General features: G+C 53.8%; 2 protein-coding genes across 5 annotated transcripts in view; one reads left to right on the top strand and one right to left on the bottom strand.

Annotated features, from left to right (window-relative positions):
• Positions 1-26,802, bottom strand: part of Rad9a (RAD9 checkpoint clamp component A) — a 65,225-nt gene that overhangs the window by 2,123 nt on the left and 36,300 nt on the right. The window contains exons 1-8 of one of the 3 annotated variants that reach the window (XM_003468288.5): positions 3,276-5,508; positions 3,125-3,195; positions 2,547-2,675; positions 2,105-2,219; positions 1,920-2,019; positions 421-530; positions 217-326; positions 74-138 (exon numbers count right to left, since the gene is read on the bottom strand). In XM_003468288.5, the coding sequence (XP_003468336.1) occupies positions 74-138; positions 217-326; positions 421-530; positions 1,920-2,019; positions 2,105-2,219; positions 2,547-2,675; positions 3,125-3,195; positions 3,276-3,309 (734 nt within the window). In that variant the 5' untranslated portion in view covers positions 3,310-5,508. Of the gene's footprint in view, positions 1-73; positions 327-420; positions 531-1,919; positions 2,020-2,104; positions 2,220-2,546; positions 2,676-3,124; positions 3,196-3,275; positions 5,522-26,802 lie in introns of those variants that run through there. The other 2 variants (XM_063227621.1, XM_063227622.1) reach the window with 2 other exon arrangements.
• Clcf1 (cardiotrophin like cytokine factor 1) lies at positions 15,970-26,608 on the top strand. Of its 2 annotated transcripts, none has more exons than XM_003468287.4 (3): positions 15,970-17,025; positions 23,218-23,384; positions 25,190-26,608. In XM_003468287.4, the coding sequence occupies exons 1-3, from the start codon at positions 16,848-16,850 to the stop codon at positions 25,682-25,684; spliced, it is 840 nt and encodes a 279-aa protein (XP_003468335.3). In that variant the 5' UTR covers positions 15,970-16,847; the 3' UTR covers positions 25,685-26,608. The 2 variants fall into 2 exon arrangements, with proteins under 2 accessions (XP_003468335.3, XP_013006277.2); XM_013150823.3 differs by lacking the exon at positions 15,970-17,025 and adding an exon at positions 17,568-17,662.

The following is a 26,802-nucleotide window of genomic DNA, read 5'->3' as shown; positions in this document are numbered from 1 at the left end:
AAGCTAAGTTATTCTCTGTTTAGTTTCTAGCACCCCAGAACAATTCCTCATCCTGTCCCAGGCTGAGAATTACCTGCCTGGAGCATCAAAGTGAATGCTAACAGGCAAATTTGCTGACTCTGCAAAGCTCAGGAGGCCCTGGGAGGGAAGAAGATCAGTGAGAGCCTGGGATGGGCAGAAGGGCGGGGTGGGTAGTGGGAGAACAGAGGAGCTTACCCGGAATTCTTTGAGGCAGAAAGTGATACCCATTCCTTCTGGGGCCTGCAACTGCTGGAAATCCTCCTCCCCAATGCTCATCTCAGTCACCATGGCCTTGGAGGTGCTCTCTGTGGGGCCAGGTACAGGAGGAACCAGGGCTTCTGGGTCCTGGGATCCAATTCCCACATCTACTCCATCCCGGGACCTGACTACCTCTCTCACCTGCCTCCTCCTCTTGGTAGCTGCGCAGGATGACCCGGCGACCACGGCCAATGCCCAGTGTCACTTCAGCCAGTGCAGGAGGAAAGGGCAGCACAGCCTCACCCAGGATCCTGTGAGGACACAGCATCATGCCTAAGGCTCACCCTGCCAGAGGCTTTGCTCTCAGAAATCCTGAAGCAGGGCAGTGACACACACCTGTGCCTGTAGCAGACAGCCTTGTGCACCCTGGGAAGTACAGGACAGGATGAGCATGATGGGGAAGTGGCAAGTGGCCATGCAGGGCTAGAATACCACATTCATACCATCCCTAGAAACCCAATCCTCAGAGCCCTTAAATCCTTGTCTTCTAAGAATTCACACTGCTAAGTTAGTATTTACAAATAAAATATCATTTGGAGCTTACCTTAAGATACCTTGGAACAGAAACTAACATCTATTTCTTTCTTTTTTTTTTTTTTTTTTAGACAGGGTCTCGGTGCAGTTCAAGCTGGTCTTGAACTGACTTTGCAGCCCAAGTTGAACTCAAACTTGCAAAAATCCTCCTGCCTAAGCCTCCTGAGTGCTGGGGTTACAGGGTTACACACCTGGCTTTTTTTTTTTTGGTGTCGGGGATCAAACTCCTGACCTCACACTTGCCAAGCAAGCTCTTATGCCACTGAGCTAACTCCTCGGCCCTACTTACCCAGCTCTTTAATTTCTATATGTATTTGAAATTATCCATAAAAAAGAATCAATTTGTTCATTTTTAAAAACAGAGAGAAAAACATGTCTCAAATGCAAAATAAGGTGGCAGCCTTTCCTCCTTTTCTTATCAAAGGAGTCCTAATCACTGCTGGCTCCACAGAATCCAGGTCGCTATCAGGACCTGAAGGGACCTTCAGTCACCAGGACACACGTACTATACTTTGGGCTTGCTGAATGTAAGCAAACCCAGTTCAGGGTGCCCACTCCTCTCTGCCTTTGTGCCTTTGCCTTGGCTGTACTGCCCATTCCCTTGGCCCTGCCCAGTTCCACCCTCACAGTTGACTATTAGCAGCCCTCTTGAATCCTCACCTCCCCACTCAGCTTCCTGCCTTGACTTAGAAATTACAGAAGTTAGGAGAGGCTTCCCTTGAATGGGGACACCCCCCAGGAAGATGATTAGGCAGAGAAGCTCTTTGAACCCCAAGGGTAAGGACAGACCTTCAAGGTTACTCAGGTCGGACAAGAAAGGTGATGGCCAGCCACAGATGCACTCTTTGAGAAGAGGAATCAGAACGAGTAGTAAGGAAGAGTGAGGGCAGGCTCCCACAGACAATGAGGGGAATAGGACAAGGGGGCACCTGCCCCTTCTCCACACCAGCCCCTGCTTTTAGAGCATCAGGTTAGGACCCATGGGCAAAGCGAGGCTTATAGAAACCCTGCAGGAGGATGAACCAGGTTTCTTCTTAGTTCACCCTGGGAGCCCCAAAGAAGGAAGAAAGAGAACCAAGCTGAGCTTGCAGCCAGAGTGTGCTCACCGTGCAGGAGCGCGGAGCACATGGGGGCACGAGGCTAGATTGAAGACGGCCTGCAGGGATTCACAGTCCTGGAAGGACAGGTTGTGAGTCTTCCTCACTCCTGCATAGGCAGACAGGGTTCTCAGTGGGCCTCACCCACTTCCCCAAATCCCAAGGACCCCTTGACTGGTCAGCTGCCTACTCACCATACTTGCAGTGCAGCTGGACCACCAAGCAGCTACTCCTGTCATTAAGGGAGATGCAGCATTTTTCCACAGTCTTCTCCAGCATCGCCAGAGAGCGGAAGATGGACAGGAAGGACTGAGAGAAAAAGGGACATAAGCCTAGCACTGTGTCTCCCAGCCAGCTCTCGCATCCTATGCGGGCTCACCAATACCCTGGTACGTAACACAGAAGAAGAGGCAGACTTCCAGGGCTTTTTCACATTGTTCCCTCTGCCTAGCTCAAATGTCACCACTCTCTCCAGGCCCCTGGTGTCAACAGTGCTCCCTATAGCTCCCATTATTCTTTGTGGATGCCCTCACTGGATTCTAAATAGAGCTGCTACTCCCAGGCAGCATCTGCAGAGTGCTCCCGCAGTGCCCCAGAGTGGGGCGTTGCCAGCTGCTGCTGAGAAGAAGGTCTCACCTTCATCAGGATCTTGCAGCGCAGCAGGTCCTGCCCAGGGGTAGAGGGCTGGTACTGCTGGAAGAAGAGCGGGGCAAAAAGGAAGCAGGCATAGGCAGATCGAGATGAGTTCACCGTCCGGAGGGAGAGCTGGGCCACAAAAGAAGGGAAGGGGACACTTAGGACAGAAGCAGGCCCAGCCCTCTGGCTTAATTTTGGTCACATTTGCCCCCTGGTAATCCCAGGTGCTCCCACTTCAGCATCTGTTGAAACTCTACGCCCCCTTGGAGTCAGTCAGTGGTTTCTCCAGCCCTTGTAGTCTCCCTCTGTACTGCTCTCCCACCACCGCGGCTTAGTATGTCCCTCCCTTCCCCTAGTTATCTGAATCTGCTGTCACCCTCGAGTTGCCACTGGCCACTACAGGAGGAGAAACTGCGCTCCATGCACACTCCGCCTGGGTCGAAGACAGGGCCCAGGGTGATGCTCCAACAGCCAGGGAGCAAACTCCGAATTTGCCCAGGGTCATTCTGCCCAGAGCGGGTAACAGTTAGCCCAGACTCCGGGCTGCAATCCGCCCACCCCCATGCCCAGTTCCTCACCCCATCGTCCAAGGGTTCCAGGTAGAGCTCGTCCCCAATGCGGGACAGGGAGTGGACGGCCTTGCCCAGCACTGTGGGGACAAAAGCACAGACGTTAGGCTGGTACCTCAGGGTAGCTCACGTGCCCGCCTCCAGGCCGGCTCAAACTCACCCTTCACGTTGCTGCCCGTCACCACACACTTCATGCTGCCTCCAGCACCGCATCCGGGCTTGGCTTAGAACGGGGCTGAGAGCGGCGAGGGTGGGGGAGCTGGCCGCAGCTCACTCCAGCGCGCGGTATCAGTAGCCACCGCCGGTGCTCCAGCTTCCCTTCCCGCGCACCGCCCCCGATCAGCCCCTCCTCCGCTTCCTTATTGGACCACACTCTGGCGTCTCCGTCACGTGAGAAAAACGCTCACCGGCTCCGCCGTCACGTGAGGGTCTCCGCTCCCGGGGCCGGCTTCGTCATGTGACCCGGAAGTTGGGTGCCAGCGCCTTTTTCCGAGCCTCCGCTTCCAGGTGCGTCCCTGGCTTCTGCGAACTGGGCTGCTGGGCAGGAGCGTTAACGGGCCGCGCACCAGAGCGCGCAGGGCCAAGAGGATGCACTCGAGGGCGCCAACTGCCTCTGCGATGGAAGTCAGAGCTGGAGGGGCGGGCCCTCCTAGGACATTCCGTTCACAATTCTTGGGCGTCTGTCGGGGGATACACGGTCGAAATACGATCGTCCTCACCTAGTCTGGGCCGGCGCCGACTCGGACGCCAGCAGCAGCCACCAGCTCCCAAAGGTGGTTGCTGCAGGAGTCAAGAGTCGGAAAGGGGCTGTTCTTTCTGATTTCAAGAATCCGATATTGATTCTCTAAATTGATACTTGGAGAAAGGACAAGGTTCTGTGAGCAGAACGGGGTTGAAGGGTGCACCTAACAGAGGGACAAGCAAGAGCGAGGCTCAGCAGTGCCTCGGGCTCCGCCACATGAAGAAGGAAGCGGGTCTGTGAGCCTTGCTGCAAAGCGGTGGGGGTACTCCGACACGAGCGGCACGACTGGCAAGGCCTGTAGACTGTTGAGGAGGGATCATAGTTCTGTGTTTCGTATAGACCTCAGAACTTTTTCACAGGAACACTTCACTCCGCTTAAGTCTTCGCCTTGCTAGGGGCACTGTGTGGGAGGGAAGTCCTGAAGACCCTGGCTGGGCCGGTATTCTCCACAGCAGCATGCTTTGTGGTTCTCCGAAGAGCCCGCTTATACCATGCCTCTCCGGTCTTGCTGGTAGGCCGAGTTTGTCGTAGTTCTTTGCCTCCAGATCCACTTTGGTTTCAGTTTACTTCGCCTTCAGTCTTTGCCCCTTGCCCAGAGCCCCGCAGGAAGAAGTTGCTTTGCTTTTCCAAAGTGACCAGTGTAAATGGTAGCCCTTTACCTAGACCTTATCCTTGACTCTTCCTTCCCTTTCCCCTGCCCCTCTGATCCTTTAGTGGGTCCTGACTGCTTCACCTCTCAAACAGATGGCAATGTGGCCCTCCTCCTACATCTCCTTGGCAACCACAGGGCTTGACCCACATTCTCTCACCTGGATGGCTACATCAGTTCTCAGTGATCCTGTGTCTCCACCCTGCCCCTGCCAATTCACTCCACAGCAAGACTGACGTTCCCAAACTGGGGGTGGTGACACCCACCTTTATTTGGCTTCAATCCCAGCTACTCAGGATGCTGAGATAGGATCATAAATTCAAAGCCAGGTTGGGTAATTTAGCAAGGATCTGCCTCAAAACAAAGGGTTTGGAATATAACTTCAGTGGTAGAGTGCTTACCTAGTTTGCACAAAGCCCTGAGCTCAGTCTACTGTAGTGGGGAAAAAAAAAGTGACCTTCCCAAAACACTGTCCCATGCCTCTCTCTCTTGTTTACATGCTCCAGTGGTTGCTACAAAACCCTGGTCAACCCTGAACCTGCAAGGTCCAGGTCCCACTCATCTCACTGTCTCCTCCCTTGAACCCATTTTCTCTTGGGTTTTGCACATGCTGTTCCCCTCATGTGACTTTCCCATTTCTCAAATGTGGCTGCTTCTCATTGGCTCGGCTGTACCTGTCCCTCCTCAGCTCTGCTTGTTGCCTCTCTTCAGTTCTGCCACCATGATGCTTATCACCTTAAGATTATTTCGCATGTTCCTTATTCAGCAACTGTCTTTACCATTATGATGCCAGCTTCCCATCAGCAGGGATCATATCCTTTTTGTTTGCTGCTAAACCTTTGTACCTCACATGGGTTCTGGTTTTCAGTAGATGATTATTAAACATACTAAATTAATAAAGGCATGAACCATATAAAATTGAGCTGCTGCCAAGTCACTCAGTGTAATGGTGAAACAAATAACCTCAGCTCAGCTTCCAGCCTTTTGTCTACAGTGCCACCTTCCCCTGTACAGTAGCTGTCCCCATACTGTTTAAAAAAAAAAAAAAAAAAGCCTTACAGGCCTTATACTGGCACATGCCTGTAATCCCAGTGCTCAGAAGCTGATGTAAAAGGATCACCGTGGGGCTGGGGATTTAGCTCAGCGGCATAAGCGCCTGCCTTGCAAGCAGGCAGCCATAAGTTCGATCCCCGGTACCGATAAAAAAAAAAAAAAAAAAAAGAAAAAGAAAAGAGGATCACCGTGAGTTCCTGGCCAGCCTGAGCTACACAGTGAATTTAAGGCCAGGCTGAACTACGTAGTGAGACCCTACCTCAAAAAACCAAAAATGCTGGGGATGTAGCTCAATGGCACGGTACCTCCCTGGCAAGCACAGGATCCTGAGTTCAATTCCCAGTACAAAAATAAATAAAACAACTTTATTTTTTTTGTCTTTTTCATTTTTATCGGTACCAGGGATCGAACTCACGACTGCCTGCTTGCAAGGCAGGCGCTTATGCCACTGAGCTAAATCTCCAGCCCCCTTAAATAAAACAACTTTAGCAGCTCCTGGTGGCACACACCTTAACACTTGGAGGCTAAGGAAGTAGGATGACAAGGTCAAACCCAGCCTGAGCAACTTCTTGGCATTCTGTCTCAAAATAAAGTAGAAAAAAAAAGGTGGGGGTGGGGAACCTGGGGATGTGGCTCAGTACAAGATTCTTGGGTTTGATCCCCAGTACCACAAAAACAAAACAAGAAACTGCCACAGCCTTAGCAATTCAGTCCTTACCATTTTTTCCTTTCCACTGTGGCCTTCCTACCTGCATGGCCACTGCTAAACAGCCTGATCACAAGGCAGGAAAGGAGAAGGTTTCCATTAGTCACATTTCTGCTCCTGACACCTCTAGGGTTACAGAGACCTGTCACGCTGAAGTCTCTGGCCACAATGAGAGGGGAAGGCAGACACAAACATGTTTGGGGCTCCTAATGAGTCTGTCCTCAATCAGCCTCCCACCTCTTGCCAAAAGTGGGAAATAATGTGAATCTTCTGCAAGGTTTAGCAACCAGAAAGTGCCAGAGTCAGGAGCCAGTAAGTTTGGGTTTCCTGTCTGGGATTCAGCACCCACTTGCTGTGTGATTTTGCACACGTCCTCCCTGCTTCAGGCTGCCCCTTCATCTGTGCACTGTGCTCAGAGAGGATAACAGGACATGCACTGAAACCCAGTCCAACTTGATAGAAAGGCTGGGAGGCTCCCAGGGAGACGCTGGACTTCTCGGTGCCCTTACCCACCTGCAGTGCTAGAGAGGGGCTGGAGCTGGTGTCCTGCTCCCTGCTTCCCCACCCCAGGCTGTGGAGCTGGAAGGAGCTCAGGCAGGCTTGCAGCTGTCATATCCAGTAATGCACTCCCGGCCCAGAAGGGAAGACGCACAGGGGAAGGAAGAGCTCAGAGCTCCATTGGGAATTGGGTTGGGCAGAAGATAGATACAGGGACCCAAAGAAAACTTGGGTCTCTGCTAAAGGACAGGAGACCTGGGTATAGTTCCAGCCCTATTTATAGGTGACCTCAGGCAAACTAGGGGGTGTCTCTTTTCTATTTTATTTTATTTTATTTTGGACAGGGTAGCCCAAGCTGGTGTTGAACTCAGGGTCATCCTCCTGCCTTAGCCTTAGCTGGGATTATAGGTGAGCACCACCACATCTAGCATATCAGGATTTTTTCAAGCCCCAAGTTCATGCCCCATATTAGAGGCATGTCTGGAGGGTGACAGAGAATGGAAGAAGGTAGTGACCATTTCAAATTTTTAAAATACTTATCTGTTGGTAAATTTCCCTTTTTTGGTCCACTAATTTTCACCCCAGTGGTTGGTTATGGCAGAAGTCAAAGCCTGGGACCTTGGTATTCAGGAATTCACTCATTCAACACATACTGGACACACTTCTAGTATGAGAAACAGAATGGGACAAAGGTCCTTGCTCTCATGGGTTTCTACCCTGGTGGGAAGAGACAGTCATCAAGATGAATGAGTCAGTCATATGGTACACAGGGTGGCAGATGGTGTGGGAAGAAAGCAAGCCCAAAGAGAAAGAGGGCTGTTGGGAGAACTCTAAGCAGCATTGCTTGGGTGGCCTTGCTGAGCAGTAGATATTTGCCCAAAGACTAGTGGGAGGGAAGGGGATGTGCCATGCAGACATCTGAAGAGGAGTGGTATGGGTAGAGGGGATAGCCAGTGCCAAGATTCTGAGTGGGAGTTTGTCCAACCAGGGCAGAGTCAAGGTTCCTGAGGTGAAAGGGGGCTGCAGGCTGCTGAGGGAAACTGACACACATCAAAGAATCACTGTATTAGCTTTCCTCAGCAGAGACACAGTATTTATCATTTTCTTGTTTCAGCACAGTTTCTAGGATTCAGTCCATGGCCACCCAGCTCCGAGGCAGAAATGGCATAGAGAAAGGCCTGACAGAGGGAAAGCAACTCAATCCATGGCAGCCAGGAAGCAGAGAAGTGGAGAGTAGGAACAAGCTAGAGAGCTTCCAGGTGGTACCCCAGTGATACCCCCTCCAACTGGGCCTCACCTAATAGCACATTTAGCTACTGTCTCATCAATTAATTAATTCACTGATGAGTATAATGCTCCCATAATCCAATCACCTTCCAAAAGCCTCACTTCTGAACACAATGAGACTTTGGATGGATGTTTAGGATCTAAATCCTAAGAATCACCAAAGTCAACAGGAAGTTACACCTTGGAGAAATGACCATTTGGGCTATGGGAACATGCCATTGGGCAGACTTGGTATGTGTGTGCGCACAGTGGTGGGGAGAGTTCCTGGAAGAACAACTGGGAGGAGACAAGGCTTTGAGGATGAGTTGACCAGAAAAACACATTCACGGAGGAGTTGGTGAGAATGATGTCCCGTACAACCCTCCTCAGAGACATATGAACATAGGTGGGATTACTACTGGTAAGGGTTTTATCAGAACGGCGTAATAAAAGGCAGAGGAGTTTGGGGGGTGAGAGTTCACTGCAGTTTGTTTTGATATAATAAGTGCACACAAGGGAATGGTATTTGCGTGCTTATTCTGAGGTAACGGTGTCTTTGAGTGTCTGGGCACCTGGCTGGTGGGGTACCATGTGGCCTGCTTGTGATGTGTTGTGATACACCAGGTGCTGTCGGCCCCCCACTGTCAAGTCCTGCCCAGGCCCTTCTTGTTCCCTGACATTTCTCTAACAATCAGCATAACATTGAGATTATTGTAGTGGTTTAAAATGTCTGTGCTGAATGACTGAAGGGTATGAATTCACAAGTGTTACAAGCCAGGTGTGTCTGCAGAGGTGCGGGATGAGACTCCATCTGCCGACCTGCCGAGATCTGACTGCTGGCTCCCTTACTTACAAGTTGTATAAAAATGGACGTTGCCTGGGGCTGGGGATTTAGCTCAGCGGCATAAGCGCCTGCCTTGCAAGCAGGCAGTCGTGAGTTTGATCCCTGGTACTGATCAAAACGAAAAAGACCAAAAAAAAAAAAAAAATATTGGACGTTGCCACTGTTCTCTAGGCCTCAGAGTCCCAATCTGTAAATCAGAAGAAATAACAGTCTCTGGCTCGAAAGGGTCACTGTGAGGATTCATTTAGTTCACATTGCAAAGCTCTCTATATCTGCTGTTGGCATTGCTGTTCCAGTGGTGGCAGTGTCCTCCCCTCCGGCCCCAGAATCATAGTTGCCTCTCATCAGAACTGGAGACAGACAATTAGCTTGGGTGAAGCCAAGGCAGACCAGAAACGCCAGTGAAAAGTCTCCCCAGCAAAACAGTGAAACAACCTGGTGCAGAGAAACTGGAAAATCCCCCGAGAAGAGTTACCCCAAGGGAAGGTGGCTCAGAAGGAAGACTCCCATCCCTGAGCCGCACCACATATGGCCCCATGACGCTGGCCCAAAGAGTCCTGGCTTCTCAAGGAGAATGAGAGTGGTTCACTTCCTCACAGCTGCTGAGGCTGAGATGGGAGAACATGTGTCCATTTTGCTCAATACTGTATACAACGAAGGACCCGTTCTGTTCAGTCGGCAGGGCTGGAGGTAGAGGGGAGATGTGCTGGAATTTTTTAAACCCACAGTGGGGATGGGAAAGGGGAAGCTCAGGCTTGTTCACCAAAACCTGGCATGCTGGAATTACAGGGCCCCCTTGGAGCGCAAGTGAGGTAAGTTTAGGACAAATCAAAGGCAGCATGCTTCACCCAGCAGGGGAGGACACCGATGGAACTCATTACCCCAAGATGTGGTCTCGGCTGGAAATATAAATAGCTTCACAAAAGGTTTAGATAAATCCATGGATGACAGCTCCATTCATGAGTTAGAAGAGGAAGGAGGCTGTTTGAGGCCTTTGGCCCCACTCCCCACCCAAGGCATCAGGGAGGTGACCTGGCCTCACTAAGACCACCCTCGGCTCCCCTGCTAGAGGCAGGCTTCTGGCCTCGGAACCCCAGGAGTGTTCCTGTGGGCTTGCATTCCTGTAGGCTAGAGCCTGGCTCCAGTCCCTGGGCCCTCTTCTCAATTTCCCCATCTCCTATTCCTGGGGACAAGGGCACCACCAGCGCTGGGCAAAGCACCTTGGCCTGGCTATCCCCTTAGGGACCAGCAGAGGGAGACAGATACCGTGTGCAGCCCTAGCTCTCTGCACGGACCGGGTTGACTGCCTGGGTAGGGTCAAGCAAGCCTCCTTGAATGCCATCTCTGTGCAATTTTTGCAAGGCCTCACAGGGGAAAGGATCAGAGAAGGCACCTTCTTGGCTGTGAGGGGCTTACCACAGCAGAGATGGGAGCAGGGAGGAGTTTTCAGGAACTAGAGGCAGGGAGGGGAGGGGGCTACTAATTACAAGCAGAATAGTTCTGGAGTCAGGCTGCCTGCCTCTGTGACTTTATGCTAGTTGTATAATTGTACCTCAGTTTCCCCACAGTTAGATGGCAACTACAGGAGGACTGTGAAATTGTGTGAATTATTTAAATGTTCAGTTCCAGTACTAGGCAAGAAGTAAGTGCTCAGTAAAGACCAGCCACATCTTACATGGGCAGGGAGACCAAAAATCTTTCCCATATGGTTGGCACTTTGCAGCTCACAGAAACCCTTTCATTTCATTGTCTCATCTGAGTCTCACCACAACCCCTAGAAAGAGGGTTACTTGTAAGTGGTGGATCTGGGCTTTCTAAAATTTCCTGCAAGCTAGAGGTTGGAGAAGGCCTGCTCCACTTGCTCTGGCCTGCTCTGAGCCATTTAGCAGGTTGCCAACATCTGGTTAGTACTGAAGTTACCTTGTTCTTTGTCCCACAGCCTGCACAAACATAGTGGGGAGACTGTATCTTTGTAGATCCAGGCTAGTGCTTTAGGAAGCTTCTGGAAGGTGACTGGATTCCCAGGTGTGGATGCCAGCTCCCTCTGCCCTAGTCCTGTGCTTCTTCCAGGTGTAGCCTTCCTCTTCTGTGCAAAGCCTCCATGCTCCTCTGTGAAGTCTTCCTGCACATCTCCTCCTTTATGTACCCCAGTTTTTTGCTTTTTTTTTTTTTTTTTTGTCCCCAGGATAAACTCACTTGCACTTGCCTAGCAGGCACTTATGCTGCTGAGCTATATCCCCAGCCTCAAGTACCCTTCTTAAAGTCCTGTCTTATTTAACAAAGTTTGCAACCACTAATGGCTGGAACTTTGCAGATGCTTGGTTAGGGACCATGAGGAGAAAGAGTATATTGTGCACCTATCATCCCTAGTATAGAGAGCTCAGAAGTGAAGGAGTACAGTGACTTGCTCGAGGTCCTGCAGCTGTTAAAGGAGAAGCAAGCCCTCTTTCTCTGGTCTCTAAGCCTACAATGCTCCCAAACCTGCGAGGGGATGGAGAGGGAGAGAAAGGAGAGCAGGGCAGTGACTCAGCAGGGCAGGATAAGGATCTTCCAGCCCAGGGAGAGGTAACCCCACTCCTCTGCCAGGGGAGACAGAGTCACAGAGCCTGCGGCATGGGTTGGTCAGGGCAATGGAACATCCTGGGAGAGTGGCAGGCTCCTGGTGGGCAAGGGAGGAGTCAAGCCCCTGGGGGTATCCATTCTGCTTCCTCCCTCTTCACACACCCATCATTCAGATACCTTAGCTAATGGAGAAAGGCTGAGTGGTATACTGGAGAAGTGGCAGCAGAACCTGATGCCTCCTAGTGTCCCTCTGGCTTCAGAGGGGAAGAAAGGGGTTGTCCTTGAGCTGGGCCAGGTGTGGGAGGAAGACCCAGTGCAGGGCAGGGCTGTTGCTCAGGTAAGAGGAGCCCTCTGCCCTGGGGTTTCCACTGACATCACAGCCAGCTCAGGGTGAGACAGGGCTCTCTGGGCTCCTACTTGCTGGAGGGAAAGGGAAAGTGCCCACTCTCCCGCCCTCCTCCTGCCCTCAGTGCCCTGGCCTGCACACACAGGTACACACATGTACCCTGCAAGATGTGCGCATGTGCTGCTGGAAAGGAGGGCTCCTCTTAGGGATGCAGAATCCCAGGAGGTGTCCTGGGCTAGGCCTCTGAAGTGGACTGAGGGCCTCGCTTTGCCAACTCGATAGTATAGCCTCCTGGAAGCAGAGGAACCCTTTGCTCTGCTTGTGTTGGTGAGTGGTCATCTAACTCCTAGCTCATGAGTTGAATGCTTATTCCACGGTTCCAAAAGCCCTGTTAATGGAATCCAGAATCTGAGCTGAGCTCTCCAGCGGTCTCAGGGTTTGGCCTCTTGCCGATACAGGAAGGCCAAATGAGGTACCTGGCCCAGTGTCACACACAGTCAGTTCACATTAGTTGGGAGGGGGAGAGCCCAGGTTACTCTCTTTTCCAGGTACTAGAGGACCTTTCCAGTCCCCAGGAATACCTAAAAGAATGACATGTCACTGAGGTCAAGCAGTGCTGGCTTCCAGTCCTGGTTCTGTTCCTTACAGGTTGTGTGACTTTAAAGACTTCTCAGTTTCCTCATGTAGAAATAAGGTAATGGCTCCTATCTTCTTCTTGTTTGTTTGTTGAGAAGGGGCCCTGCTATATAGTTCAGGCTGGCCTGGAATTTACTGTGTAGCCCAGGATGGCCTCAAACATGCAGTGATCCTCCTGCCTCATATTCCTGAGTGTTAAGATTAAATGTGTGTCACCATACCCAGTCCCCAGCAACTATTTTGTAGAATTCTTGTAAAGATGAAATGAAATGGCACCTGAAAAGCCACAGCACTATACCCCTGGGGAGGAGCACAGTCCATTCAAACTGTTATTATTTAAGTAGAGCTAACTGGGCTGGGGATTTAGCTCAGCAGCATAAGCACCTGCCTTGCAAGCAGGCAGTCATGAGTTCGATCCCTGGTACCAATAAAAATGAAAAAGACCAAAAAAAAAAAAAAATTAAGTAGAAAGGTAACTGTCAGTGAAAATTACCAGCAAGGCAGCAGGCTACCAGGGACCTGAAAGCTCCTTCTGTCCCACCTAGTGGTGAGGGAGCCAGCCCTACTTTTCTACCCTGTGGCCCCCTAGGGCTTCTCTTTGTGTCCCCAGCACCTCCACAGGAGGCACTCAAGGATGTCTGATGAGTGAATGTCCCTTCACACCTCTGTGGAATCGCCCAACCCCTAGTTCAGGAACCCAGACCTTCCCTGGGCTAACATCTCTTCAAATGGTGGTTGCAGGACCTGGTGTTTGGGGCTACCTGGAACACTTTCCCTAGGGATGTGAGTTATGGGACAAAGGAGGGAAAGGAGACAAGGGAGAAGGGATGGGAGGGAGAAGTGGGACATTAGCCAGCTTCTGAGCCAACACTGACTCACCTCCACTCCTTGGAGGGCAGCTCAGTCATCACCTGGTGGCAGCTTTGCCCCCCACCATGCCATACCTCTAGGGCTTCTCTTTTATGGATGCTAAGCCTCACCTCGGAGTCTGGAAGGCCAGAGAAGGTGACAAACTAGCGTCCCCTTCATCAGCCCACTGAGTACCTGAATACTGCCAATATCCTGTGGAGAAGAGGGCAATGCTGGTTATAGAGAGGCAGGGACAGGCTTGTTCACAAGTGGCCAACTAGAAGCCAGGTATTCTGACTCCCAGCCTGGCTCCCTGCTGTGAAGGGAGCGGTGTGGGCAGTGCCCTGTATGACCCTCCCTGCTCAGTACACTACGTTTCTACCTGAAGCTCCCCCTTCTCCACTAGCTCTTCTTTCACATCTTCCTTGGCCCTAAAGGCACTGTGCCTACCACCTGTGGCCAATCTCCAGCATGAGACATCTCACGTCTGCAACCTTGTGTTCCAAGCCTGAAATTCTCAAAGGGTTTTCCTCATCCCATCTTTTATAGGATTAGCACCCAGTAGGGACAGAGAAAGTTCCTATATGTCCCATAGGATGGATAGGATGTTTCTTTCTCCTTAAGGATGCTATCCGGAGATAAGGAGTGTCTCCTCCAGCTCCTGCTCTACCCACTAGCACTCCCAGGTTTTTGGAGCTGGAAGGGCCCTAACAAGGTTCTGTTTGAGAGCCTCTGGGGAGGGGGACCTTTTCTGAGTCTTCCAGCCACCAATCACCTATCCCTGTGTTGGTTCCTAGAGATGCCACTCCTGGCTTCATCACTTCTTCCTTCTCACCCAAATTCCAGCAGCCCACCCGCCTTGGGGATTTGGCAGAGTAAGGTACAGTCTTTGCTTCAGCCCCCACCCCACCCAAACTGGCAGCTCCTAGCCTGCTGCCTTTGCCCAGACATGGCAAAGGGGCACTGGCAGCTTGGAGATGGAGTTTATTTTCCCCTTGGCAGTATGGAGAGGGGGAGGGGAGAAGCTTGGCCCCCACTGGGTGAGGGGAGAGGACAGGGAGGCAAGTCTAGACAGGACACCAGGCTGAGGGAGAATGTGACTTTCCCAGCTTGTGGGGGTCACTGGATTAAGAAAAACGGACCTGGGCACTGTGCGTAAAGCCAGTTGTCCTATCCTTACCTGGCCCGGGTCTGCCAGAGGTGCAGCCCTGTTCCTGTGGACCCATGTTTGGAGACTCCAAGGCCAACATCTGCTGCAGCCAGCTGAGGCAAAGCTGCAGAGCCCAGCTCCACTGCACACTCCGCTCTTCCTCCTCACCAGGGTCTTCCCTCTGGCTCCTTCAGCTCCAGTCTCCTCCCCAAGTTCTTGCTCCCACCCATTTGCCTTTGTGTCTCCTCTTTCCTACCCTGGTCCCTTCTTCTTTCTCCCTCCTCTTCCCTTTGTCCTCCCCCCACTTCAGCTCCCTCTTCCCCCTTCTCTCCCAGCCCCCTCCTCCTCTGCATTGGGGCTGCTTTCCCCCTGACTCAGCAAGGTGCTTTATAAGGTGCTGAGGGGCTCAGCCAAATCCAAACCACATTGTCTGTGCAGCCTTTCACCAGGAGCAAGCTGCAGGGCTGCACAGCAAGGAGTAGGGTGCAAACTTCTCCCCTTCTCCCTTATCCTATCCCCTTCCCTCCCTGGCTCCCTCTCTTGGAAAGGGTGGACTGTTAGGGGGACCTCCCAGAGTAGCCTCAGTGCCAGTCACCCATGGCCGTCTGCCTTCTTGACCTTGGCGTGGGTATCAAAAAATTGTTGGGCTCACAGGGGAAGAACGTCATTGAAACTCCAGAGTCCTGGCTGGTGGGGGTGGACGTTAGCGGGTGGAGTGGAGAGATGGAGGAGGGAGGCCCTGAGCACTTTTCGCAAGGGCCCCTCCAAGGCACTTTTCATCAGAGCCAGGCTACTGATGCTCCAGAAAGTCCCCTGCCCCCCACCTAGACTAGTTCTCCATCCCCAGCCCATTTTCTCTTTTTAGAAAAAAAAAAAAAAAAAAAAAAAAAGGAAGGAAAGAGAAAGGAAGAAAGGGAGAGGGGGGAAACAAGGAGAAACAACCCCACAACAAAGTCTGTCCCACTCCAGTGAGGTAATTGAAAACAAACTTCTTCCCCCCCCCCCTCAGTTCTCCTGTGCAGAAAAGGGAAGAGCTGCCCTGGGAACCCAGCCCTGGTCATCGATGATGTCTACTATGACCTACAGGCTGGAGGGCTGGTGTCAGCCTGGCAGAGTGCCCTCCTTTTCCAGGGGCAGCGGCAGGAATGGGAGATGAGGCCACTCCAGAGACAGAAGCATCACCTTCCAGGTCTGTCTACCACCGCCTTCTTCCCCTTTCAAACAACAGATAAACAACAAAACAACAAAGCAACTTATTACTAAATGATTTAATTGGTGGAATGCTTCTAGAGAATCCAGGACTTGGGGACCAAATGACTGTCCCCCTAGAAAAACCGCAAAGTGGGGCTGTCTACAAGCCCCAGATGACAGCTGTTTCCTCTGCACTCACTCACTCTCCCTGGCAGCCCTTTAGAGAGGGAGGAAGGAGACCCTCCAGGGAGGGTCTAGGCTTATGGGTCCCCTAGGTCTCCGCCCAGCAAGTCCCAACTGAGGCCAAAGGGGAGGAAGGAGGGAGAGCACTCCACAGCCAAACCACCCCTACCTCACCACCGGAAAAACCAACAACCCAAAACCCCAAAGGCAGGAGGATGCCAAACGTCTCGATGGGGAAGCATTTCACAGACCGGACTGGATGGGATGCCTGGACTGTCCATGGCCTCAAATCTGCACATTCTCGCTGAGTCACCAGCGATGCCTCTGGTGTTGAAACTGGTCCGATGCCTCGTGCTGATTAATGAATCGCAAATCCCCCACCCATGTGCACTCTCCTTGGTCACTGGGAAGAATGGAGAACCTTGTGAACTCAAGGGAGAAGCTGGGCATTGGGCCCTGGTGCCTTCTTCCTCCCCCCAGGGACATTGTGAGCTGGTTAGTCACCTGCCCCAGCCCCTGGCGCCTCACTTAGCTCTAGCTTTTGGAAATGGGACAAGTGGCGGGACAATGGGCAAGGGGGGCGGTCAGCCCAGACAAAGGGCAACAGGAAAAACACCATCACTTGCTCCGTGGCCAGCTCGCTGGCATTTGGGAGAATGTGTCATTGCTTTTATTCGAGGGTGAGGGGGACGAAAGGTTAGAGATGAAGCTGAGGTAGGGTGGGCCCAGGAATCCCAAACTAGGCAGGAGCTGGGGGCAGGCGTCCCTAGCTGACATCAAGGGAGAAGCCCATGGCTCCTTCATCAGCGCTAGCTCCCAGCCCTGGCTCTGGGGAGTCTGCAGACGGACCCATGCCCTCCCTGCCCCCTCCCCCAGGAGGCCCAGGGTGGTACCGCCACAGCCTCTCCTCACCTCAACCCCCCCTCAGTGTTGTGGGAGGGAGAGGAGCCCCAGAAGCCCTCCCTTCCCGCTTCCCCCTCCTCCCCCCACCCCGGGGAGGCTGCTACAATTTGTGGTTACAGCTTTACACGTCAGAAAAAAAAAAAAAGTTTGCAGAATGTCCCACACCGAAAAAAAAAATCCGAAACCGAAGGAAAAAAACCTGCGAGTGGGCCTGGCGGATGGGATTATTAAAGCTTCGCCGGAGCCGCGGCTCGCCCTCCCACTCCGCCAGCCTCTGGGAGAGGAGCCGCACCCGGCCGGCCCGGCCCCCAGCCCCATGGACCTCCGAGCAGGTAGGAGCCAGGCATCCGAGGCCCTGGCCCCCGCCCCCGCCCGGCAGCCGCAAGATCCGGTTCCCGTCCTCTCCCCCATCCCAGGGAGCCCTACGCCGGGGCCCGGTTGAGGAGCGGGTCTCGGGCTGGGGGAGGCACGGCTGGGCGCCCTCGAGAGGGGCCGGGCGGGGACGCGGCATTCCTGGAGTCCGCAGCGCGGGGCCAGGAGTGGCCGGGAGTGCAGCAGGGAGCTCAGACGGCCGCCGACCTGGGGAGGCGGCAACCTGAGTCCCGCCGAGACGGGTCCCAGGGAACCGGCGGACAGAGTCCGGGCGAGCGAGTCCAAGGAGGGGAGCGAGGCAGCCGGGGGAGACGCGGTGCGAGGGAGGGGATCGGAGAGAGGAAGAGGGCGGGCGAGGCAGGGGGAGCCGGGCCGGGCTGGACCGGCGGGGGGCGAAGGGAGGCCGACACCTCGGGCCGTTCTCCCTCCCTGGCCCGCCGGGAGGGGAAGGCGGGCGGGAGAGGAGGGCGGGCGGGAGACGGAGAGGAGGGCGGAGGGCAGAGGGAGCCTGGCTGGGCCGCGGGACTCGCAGTGGCTCGCTGCGCACGGCGCGGCCGGAGCCCTCCATGCTACCCGCGGCCGAGGAGCCAGCGGCAGGTAGGGGCCGGGTGCAGAGCGACAGATGGCAGCGAGCCCCTGGCCCGCCAGCCTGGGAGTGATTACCGCGGGGGGCGGGCGCAGCCCGGCCGGACCCGGCAGGAAAAAGTCTGTCACCGGCCGGGAGCGGCGGGCGCCGCTGGTAGCAGCGGGAACGGCCACTCGGCCCGGCGGCTCACGGAGGAGGGCAGACTGGGCAGAGCTGCGGCGCGGGAAAGGGCAATGGCCGGGCCGAGCCCGGAGTCCCGAGCCCCACACTGGGGACCCGGCCCCCGCCCCCGCCGGGAAGGGAGCGACCGGGCGGGAGCGGGCGAGGGGCGGGGCTGGGGGCGCCGGGGCCACACAGGGGGAAGGCGCCACTGCCGCCGGGAGGGGTCCGGGAGCCAGAGGTCACGGCCGCGGAGGGAGGGCCGAGTGGCCAGTGGCCACCGCTACACAGTTCCTGGGCTGAGCAAACCTCAAGTCCCGCCAGCGTCCTGGCTCGGCCGTCCCACCTTCCTTTCTGGCAACTCCACACTGGGCTCCAAGCCTTCCCTTCAGAAGCCTGGTCCCAGAGGTCCCGGAACTCTCCCGGGCAGGGACAGGGCAGGGGCAGGAGGGCGCATGGCAGTGGGATGCGTGAGCCTCTGTGAGAGGCTGGGGCTGGCTCTCTCCTATTGGACTAGGGGACATCTGTGGACTTTTACTGCCCCTGACGGACCTCCACCCCTTCTGAGCACACCATCCCTTTTATGGTACACAGGTTCATAGTTTTCTAACAGACCACATACGCTCCCCCAACTAACTCAAAGATTTCAGCTGCCCTGGAGCCAAAAGGTCAACCAAGGAAGGAAACAGGTAGAGGTGGCAGCGACTGTCACTGGTCAGTCCCAAAGGTGTTCACTCCCTCCCAACTGTAGTGAAGGTTCCCCCTCGGCCACCATCATCTGCCCCATTCACACTTGGGCATGGCAACCTCTACACAACCAGCAACTGACACTTCACATTCCTCCCCACAATCTCACCTGCCACCTGCCTGTTCACACCCTGGCTCCTGCCACCCTGTCTGGCCCCTCCCATACCCTCATGCACACTCCTGATAGCACTAGCCTTTTCCAGCTGCCCCCAACACACTTGCCTGGGATAGTTTTCTTTGCTTTTCCCCGGTCTCTGGCTTCAGCTGGGCGCTCAGCTTCCCTGGCCTTCACCCTCATCTCCCTGAGCACACCCAGGGCCCTCTTGTGGCACAGACAGGAACCTTCTTCTATCCAGAGCCCAACTCCTGTCCCGGTGAGGGACTTCACAAGCCAGGGGCTGGCCCACCCTTTGCTTCTTTCTCCCTGGACATGGGTTTCTTGTTATTTGAGCTGGAAGAGAAGGGCAGAGGGGGACGCTGGAGACGACAGAAGAGACAGAGCCCCATGTTTCACCTAGGAGGACCTCTAAGGTGCATGGTGCAGCCTCCTCATGCAAGTTATCAGTTATCATGGCACAGCTGGGTCTCCTGACTTCCAGGCTAAGCAGTTTGGGTCAGAAGGAACCAAACCAGGGACAGGGAAGAAGGTAAAGACAAAAGAGAGATGCCAGGCATGGCAGTGCATGCCTGTAATAACTCTGGAGGATGTGGTAGGAAGACTGCAACAAGTTCAGAGCTAGCCTAGGCTATATAGTGAGTTCAAGGCAAGCCTGGACTACATAGAGACCCTATCTCAAAAAACAGACAGACTAAAAAAAAAAAAAAAAAAAAAGAACAGTTTGGCCTATCTAGCAAGAGTGTCTCAAAAAACAAAACAGAAGGGGCTGGGGATTTAGCTCAGCGGCATAAGCGCCTGCCTTGCAAGCAGACAGTCGTGAGTTTGATCCCTGGTACCAATAAAAAAGAAAAAAAAAAAAACAGAACAAAAAAAGAAAAGAAGAGAGGAGAGGGCATCCAGAGCAGACAGTGGAAAAAGCTGGGTTTCTGTGGGCCTCCCTGGGCAAGCAGGTTAGGAAGCACCTGTGGTACTGTATCCTACAACCCCACTGCCTGGACTTCACACCATTAATGTACATACCACCCCCTAGGTCACTCCATCCCAAGTTTCTCTCAAGAGACCCCTCCAACGTCACCTATGTACTGGTCCTGTTCTGGCCTGAGAGCTGGGCCTTCTGGTTTCTTTAATTAGCCCAGCCTTTGGCCATTGCTGAAACTTGGCAGGGCCTCCCTGGCCTCAATATTTAGGGATTACAGCTTAGTCCCTGGTCCCAGGTGCAGAGTCTCCACCCCAGCCACCCTGGACATCTGTGCTGCAGAGCTCCAACACCCTCACTAAGTGTGGTCAGCCTAGAGGACAGGCAGAGACTAAGGGGCAGATGGCTTAAGATGCGTACATGGGTATGCCTGCCTGTGTAGCATGTTGGGGTGGCCCTGCGCTTGCTTGGGCTAAGACAATGTGTGTGTGTGTTCGTGAGGGGCCTCAGTTCCCAGGGCCCAGGGATCTGGATGGAATTAGGGACTGGCCCTGGTGGGGGCCAGGATTGAGAAGGGGGCTGCAGCAGGAAATGTGAGCTGCACTCATTAGCTCCTCACGTGCTCAGCTGGATTTATAAACACGAGGAGACGGGGATGTAAACAATCAGTGGGCAGCAGCCAGAGGCAGAGCTGGGGCTAGGGTGGGCCGGGGGGGCCAGGGCTGGAGGAGGGGCCTGTGACATGGCCCCACGGCGGGGTTCACCTGCACACCACAACGTAGAAAGGAGAATGGCTGAGGGCCCTAGGAAGCCCACTGCACACTCCTCTCCAGGGCCAAGGGAGCCCCCCAGCTGCCCCGGGCTCTGGCGCTCACTACTCTCAGGTGTTTCTCTCCCAGGTGGCTTTTAGCTCTGCTGCCTGAGACATGGGCACATCTTGTCCAGCAAGGCGACTGTTATAGTCAAGGGCAGAGCCCTGTCCTTCCACCTGCCCTTTCTCCTCCCGGCCTCCTCTCCCTGTGAGTCCTGAGATTCCCTGCCTCTTTCTGTTTCTCTCTCAGCCAGTCAGCTCCTTCTCCTTGCTTGCCTGCTCCCCCCACCCCAGCCTGCAGTGACACAGTTACCTCAGAACTGAAATATTCCTGGAAACACCGGCCTTGTCTGGTTAATTTCATGAGCCGTTTTTTCTGTCCAGATGATGTAGCTCTTGTTTATTCAAAGATTTCTCCCCCTGCTGTCCCTGTGTAGGGAGCAGGTCCCAGGGATGTCCCACAGGGCCCAGGAGGGTAAGGGGAAAACTGCAGGGCTGAACCCCTTACCATGGGACAGACAGACAAAGACCAGTCCCAGGACTCTGGGTGACAGAACTCTCTGGACCAGGGGCGGGTAAAAAGGCTAGCACCATCTCTGAATTCTGCTTCAGTGGGACCTTGGAATTGCTACTAACTTTGAGCAAGGACAGATTCCATCACCCTGAAAGCTACCTCAAGGCTGGAAGGGCCACTGCTGCCTCTGCTTTCAGCAGGTCTCCAGGCTCCAAAACTAACCCTCTGTGGGACACACAGGATCCTGGAGGGCAGTTGGCCAGATCTCAGACTGAGGATAGCCCAGGGCTTCATGCAGAGGAGAAGGGTCTGGAAGGGTCTTTGGACATGTGGATCAGGGAAGGGAAAAGAACTGAGTCAGGCGGGAGCAGGCAATGAAAAGGAGACAGGAAGGAGATTTCAGGAGGAGGAATGACAGCCTGCAAGTGGAAGAGGACAGTGAAACCTGTTTCCTGGGGAGTAGTTAAGTGTCTCACCTTGCTGATCTTGCTCTGTAGCCTACACTTACACACTTACCATGAGCCCTTCACCCAAAAGAGCAGGGCCCCAGCCAGTGGTACCCCCACTCCATCAGGAAATCCAAGCAGCCTGGCATCTGCGAGAAGTCTATACTGACTAGCTGAGCCACCTCAAAAAACATCCCCTGCCCTCTGTGAGGACCTTTTATTTATTGATTGATATTTTATATTTATCGACCTCAGGACCTTGTGCTTGCCAGGCAGGTACTTATGCCATTGAGCTATATCCCTGGCACTGTAAGGTCTTTTCAGACTGTTCAGGATCCTAACCTTCTCTTTAAGGCCTAGAGGCAACTCCAAACCCTAGCCTAAGTGTAAGTATAATCAAATTATTAAACCTAGGCAGTTAAAAAAAAAACAAAAAAACAAAACTATTAGGGGCTGGAGATTTAGCTCAGCGGTGTAAGCGCCTGCCTTGCAAGCAGGCAGTTGTGAGTTTAATCCCTGGTACCGATAAAAAGGAAAAAGACAAAAAAAAAAACCTAGGCAGTTTATTTCTGTCAAAGAACCACATTACTTTTTTTTTTTTTTTTTTTTGGTCTTTTTCGTTTTTATCGGTACCAGGGATCAAACTCACGACTGCCTGCTTGCAAGACAGGCGCTTATGCTGCTGAGCTAAATCCCCAGCCCCAAGAACCACATTATTATAGAAAAATTTGGAAGTATATAATACAAACTAGAGAAAAGAAGCCACTTGACTAGTACCTATCCGAGCTTAAAACCCAAACTAGCCCTGCTCCTTTCTGACATGTCAAGCATCACCTCATCTAACATCTAAATCAACAAATTCACAAACCTTAATCCTAGCTAACCATCTGCCTGCCCAAACAAAACCACATCCCCCTGGTGGACTCAAACCTCAACCACACTCAATCAACCTAATCCCAAGTCTAAACTACTTTGAAATGTTAAAAGTAACCTAGTCCTTAACCCTAACCTAGCCCTACCCTGGTCCTATCCTAAATGTGCACCTAATCCTGACCTTGGGCTTCACCTAAAAGCCAATTAGCATTTTTCCCTCGAGCTCATGGACCTTCTGACAGCATAGACCCAAGTCTCTGGACGTTCTGGGATGTTCTAGTCCCTCATTGTCTTCAGCTGACAAGCACAGCTCACAACTCATCAAACGCACTTCTCTCCCTTTTGTGTCCTCCTCCATCATTGCCGGCATTGCCCCAGATGACAATGCTGCAGATCTCCACACTGCCATTCGTCCCTGAGGGGACACAAAATTGTCAATCTCACTTCTTCTCATACTTCTCACACCCAAGAGCCATATCCCAGCATATACCCACATGACTCCCTAAGCCAGCCCCATGTGTGTCCTTCAACCCTGGCGGTCTAGTGTGTCATGCTGACATGTGCTGTTTCCTACCTCTCGGCTCCCACCAAGCTACAAGGGGCTAGGAGGCTGGGAGTGGAGCTAGGGTGCACCTGGAACCCAGCATACTGACCTGTACTCCCTAGGCCTGGCCTGCCTTCTGCACATACACATTAGCACACAGAGTGACATACATGCAAAGACTCGGCTGACACAGATATACTCTTAAATACCTGCTGAAAGACATACAAATACACAGTCTCATCCCCTCCCTCCCTCTCTCTCTTTCTCTGTCTCTCTGGCCAGGAGCATTTCTTCTCCATTTTTTCTGCCTCCCGTCTGGTGTCTGGCCCTACCTCCGCCCCCCAGTCCAGAATGGGGACAGACACCTGAGGGGCTGCCAGCTGCTTTTCCACTTGGGCCTGATCCCACCCTCATGCTTCTTGCTCATCCTGTCCACAGGGGACTCGTGGGGGATGTTAGCTTGCCTGTGCACGGTGCTCTGGCACCTCCCTGCAGTGCCAGCTCTCAATCGCACAGGGGACCCAGGGCCTGGCCCCTCCATCCAGAAAACTTATGACCTCACCCGCTACCTGGAGCACCAACTCCGCAGCTTGGCTGGGACCTACGTGAGTATCCAGTTTAGGAGTCTGGGCATTGTGTCTGGGCAAAGTGTGAGCAAAAGAGTTAGGGGAAGAGAGAGCTGATGGTGGAAGGGTCCTGCTGAATGATGAAGGGGGTGATGAGGAAGGGCCCTTTGGCTCCTGGCAGTCTCCCTGTCTCACCCATCTCCTGCCCTTCCCTCTTAGGTGCCCCCCCACTCCCCATCCCTGGCCCCAGGACTAGGCATGTGGGCAGGCCTCGCACCCGCCTTGGCCCATTGCCCCACTGGCTGCCAGCCCAGCCGCCCGCCTCCCCCTGGGGGCTGGGGAAGTCTCTTCTGTTTACACCGTGTTGTGGTGTCTCTTGCACGGGTGGGGCTGGGTGGGGATGGAGGGGCCCCACCTCCCATGCCTGTGTTCCAGCTCGCCTCTGCCCCCAGACCTGGGGCCCTGCTGCTTTGGACCCATGGGCCTCACTGTCTGCCTCTCCCATTCTAGCCAGGCCTCTTAGGGGGTCAGTGGGAGGGGGCTGCAGAGAACCCAGGCCAATAGTGGCAGGGGGTTCAGGGTGTGGAGGGTAGTTGTGCCATATGGATTTGGCAGTGGTCTAAAGGTGTTCAGGGAGCCCAGGAGAGAAGGAAGAAGGGTCAGAAGAGCCAAGGACCATGGGGAACCAGCCCCCTCTTCCCGTGTTCCTCTTCCACATCCCAGACCCTACTCTGGAGCCAGGGAAGGAAAAGGGAGGAGGGTGGCGGGGGAGCTGGCTCCAGCCCCAGGATACACCGAGGAAATTAGTTTGTCTCTGTGCTTGTCAGCGTGTGAACCTCCCCCTGGGCCCTTGCCTATCCCAAGCCTCGCCCCTCTTCTCTCTTTCCATCCTAGTTCCACATCTCCCACATCCCTTCCCTGGGCCCCAGGCCATTCCCCTGAGGGTTGCCAAGGCTCTTGCCCTTTTCCCTACACCACACTGTCTTCCACCCTCCTGCCCCCTTATGAGCTAGCCTCAGTTCCTTCTGCAGTCCTGCTCATAGCAATGATCCCACCTTGGGGTGCTAATGAGTACCCTTCTATTCCCTGTCCCTTTAGCCAGAGGGACCAGGTGTGCTCCTCTGCCTGTGATACTGTCTTTCCTCTCTCCACTTTCCTTGTACAGAAAACCTTTGCTGGACTCTGCTTCCCCCTCTAATTCCCGACCCTTTTTCTCTCCTGGCCTCCCCTGCCAAATTTCTCAAAGGAGTGGTCTACACCCTCTGCCTCCACTTCCTCTCCACCCACTCACTCCTTAACCCCCTGCAATCTGGCTTCCAGGCCACGCAACGGTTCTCTCCCAGGTCGTCAAACATCTCCTCACCAAACCCTGACAGCATTTTCTAAGCCTCCTTCTCCTTGCTGTTTTGCAGCCGCACTGTGGAGCACTGCTGCCTTCTTGAGCTCCTCTTCCTTGGCCTCTGCACTCTCCTGGGCCATCTTCTACCTCTCCAGCCTGGCCTCCTGGCTCCTCGTGACCCTTCTTCTTCTCTCTGCCCTGTGGTGGGCACTCGCCCAAGGCTTGCCCACTCAGCCAGTCAGCACGTCCTTCCTCAGTGGCTCCTGCGTGGTTTTCTCTTTCTACACTTCTCCATAGGAAAGCTCATCACCCTCACTGCTTCAACTGTCACCTCCATGCAAATGGCATCCTTGGAAAAACTTAGGGAGACCCACAGAGAGGCCAGTGTGCAAACAGGGCCAGTGTCAGGGGACATGTGAAATAGAAGCTTTGGGGGCAGGTATCTCCTCAGTGTACACTGGCTGCTCTGCCCTCCTCCTTCCCCATCGCCCTCTCCTTTTCACAGCTGAACTACCTGGGGCCTCCTTTCAATGAGCCTGACTTCAATCCACCTCGGCTGGGGGCAGAGACTCTGCCCAGGGCCACTGTCAACTTGGATGTATGGCGAAGCCTCAATGACAAACTACGGTTGACCCAGAACTATGAGGCCTATAGCCACCTCCTGTGTTACTTGCGTGGCCTCAACCGTCAGGCTGCCACAGCGGAGCTGCGCCGCAGCCTGGCCCATTTCTGTACCAGCCTCCAGGGCCTGCTGGGAAGCATCGCAGGAGTCATGGCAGCTCTGGGTTACCCGCTGCCCCAGCCTCTGCCAGGAACTGAGCCCACTTGGGCCCCTGGCCCTGCCCACAGCGACTTCCTCCAGAAGATGGATGACTTCTGGCTGCTGAAGGAGCTGCAGACCTGGCTGTGGCGCTCGGCCAAGGACTTCAACCGGCTTAAGAAGAAAATGCAGCCTCCAGCAGCTGCGGTCACCCTACACCTGGAGGCCCATGGCTTCTGATCTCTGACCTTTACTATATCCCCCTTTCCCCTTCAAGTCCTGCTCCCACTCTGGGAGGAAGAAACCTATATGCCAATACTTGTTGAGCTGGGAGACAGACAGAGGGAGCCTGTCCCTGCCTGGCCTTGGACGGGGTGTGGTATGATAAGCCTCATCTGCTCACCTCCCAGAGTCCTACGGGTCTGGAGAAGAGGTGCATAGGCACCATTCTGTTTTCAGAGGTAATGCTCAAGGGAATGGAAGGCTCTCACCACTCCTGCTTCCTGCCCTCCCAGCTCCTCCTGCAACATTTCAGGAAGCACACGTGAAAGGCAAGGGTAGGGGCCACCATGCCCATGTGCCTTTCTGAGGGGAAGCCCCTTGGCTGCCCTCGCCCCTCTGGATGGATGTTGCTCTTCTACCCTGGTAACTCTGCACATCCAGTTCAGGAAACATGGCTATGAGTCTAAACAAGAAGAGATGGGAGAAAAATGGAAGAGGTGGCCTGTACTAGAGGTGGCCTAGAAGCCAGAAGAGGGTGTACTGACAAAGAAGAACAGGGACAGACAAGACCCAGCAGTCACCAAGGCAGTCAGTGGCACAGGGTGGCAAAAAAAAGCGCCACATCGTGCATCAGGACCTTGCCTTGAATTTTCTTGCCGGCATCAAGGTACCTCCTATACCACCTTCCCCAGGGTATCTGTGGCTGCCCGGGCTGCGGAAGGTAGCTGCGGGCTCAGCCACGGGTTTCCTGAAAGTTTACATTGCAGTAGCATTGTGGGGTGTGGGGGCAGCTCTCCCAGGCCCTGCTCCCCCAGCCCCACCCACTCATGACTCTTAAGTTTGTTGTATTAATATTTATTTATTTGGAGATGTTATTTATTAGATGATATTTATTGCAGAATTTCTATTCTTGTATTAACAAATAAAATGCTTGCCCCAAAATTTAGTGTCTTTGACTTGCCTGGCCCCCTGGGGCACATGGTGGTGCTCCTAGTTCCCACAGCCCCCAGCCCTGCTCCCCAGAGGAGGTGCAAGAGCACTTGAGGGAACAGCTCTCCTCTCCAGCCCTGAGGCATCGTGTCACCTAGCACCTCCTCTTCCCAACCGTACCACGTCTCCGTCCCAAGTAACTCTCT

The sequence above is a fragment of the Cavia porcellus genome, unplaced genomic scaffold (assembly GCF_034190915.1).
Source record: "Cavia porcellus strain 051 isolate PalLab524CR breed Dunkin Hartley unplaced genomic scaffold, mCavPor4.1 scaffold_17, whole genome shotgun sequence".
Lineage (NCBI taxonomy): Eukaryota > Metazoa > Chordata > Mammalia > Rodentia > Caviidae > Cavia > Cavia porcellus.
Note: the sequence above shows the minus strand (reverse complement) of the source record. Positions and strands in the feature narration are given on the sequence as shown.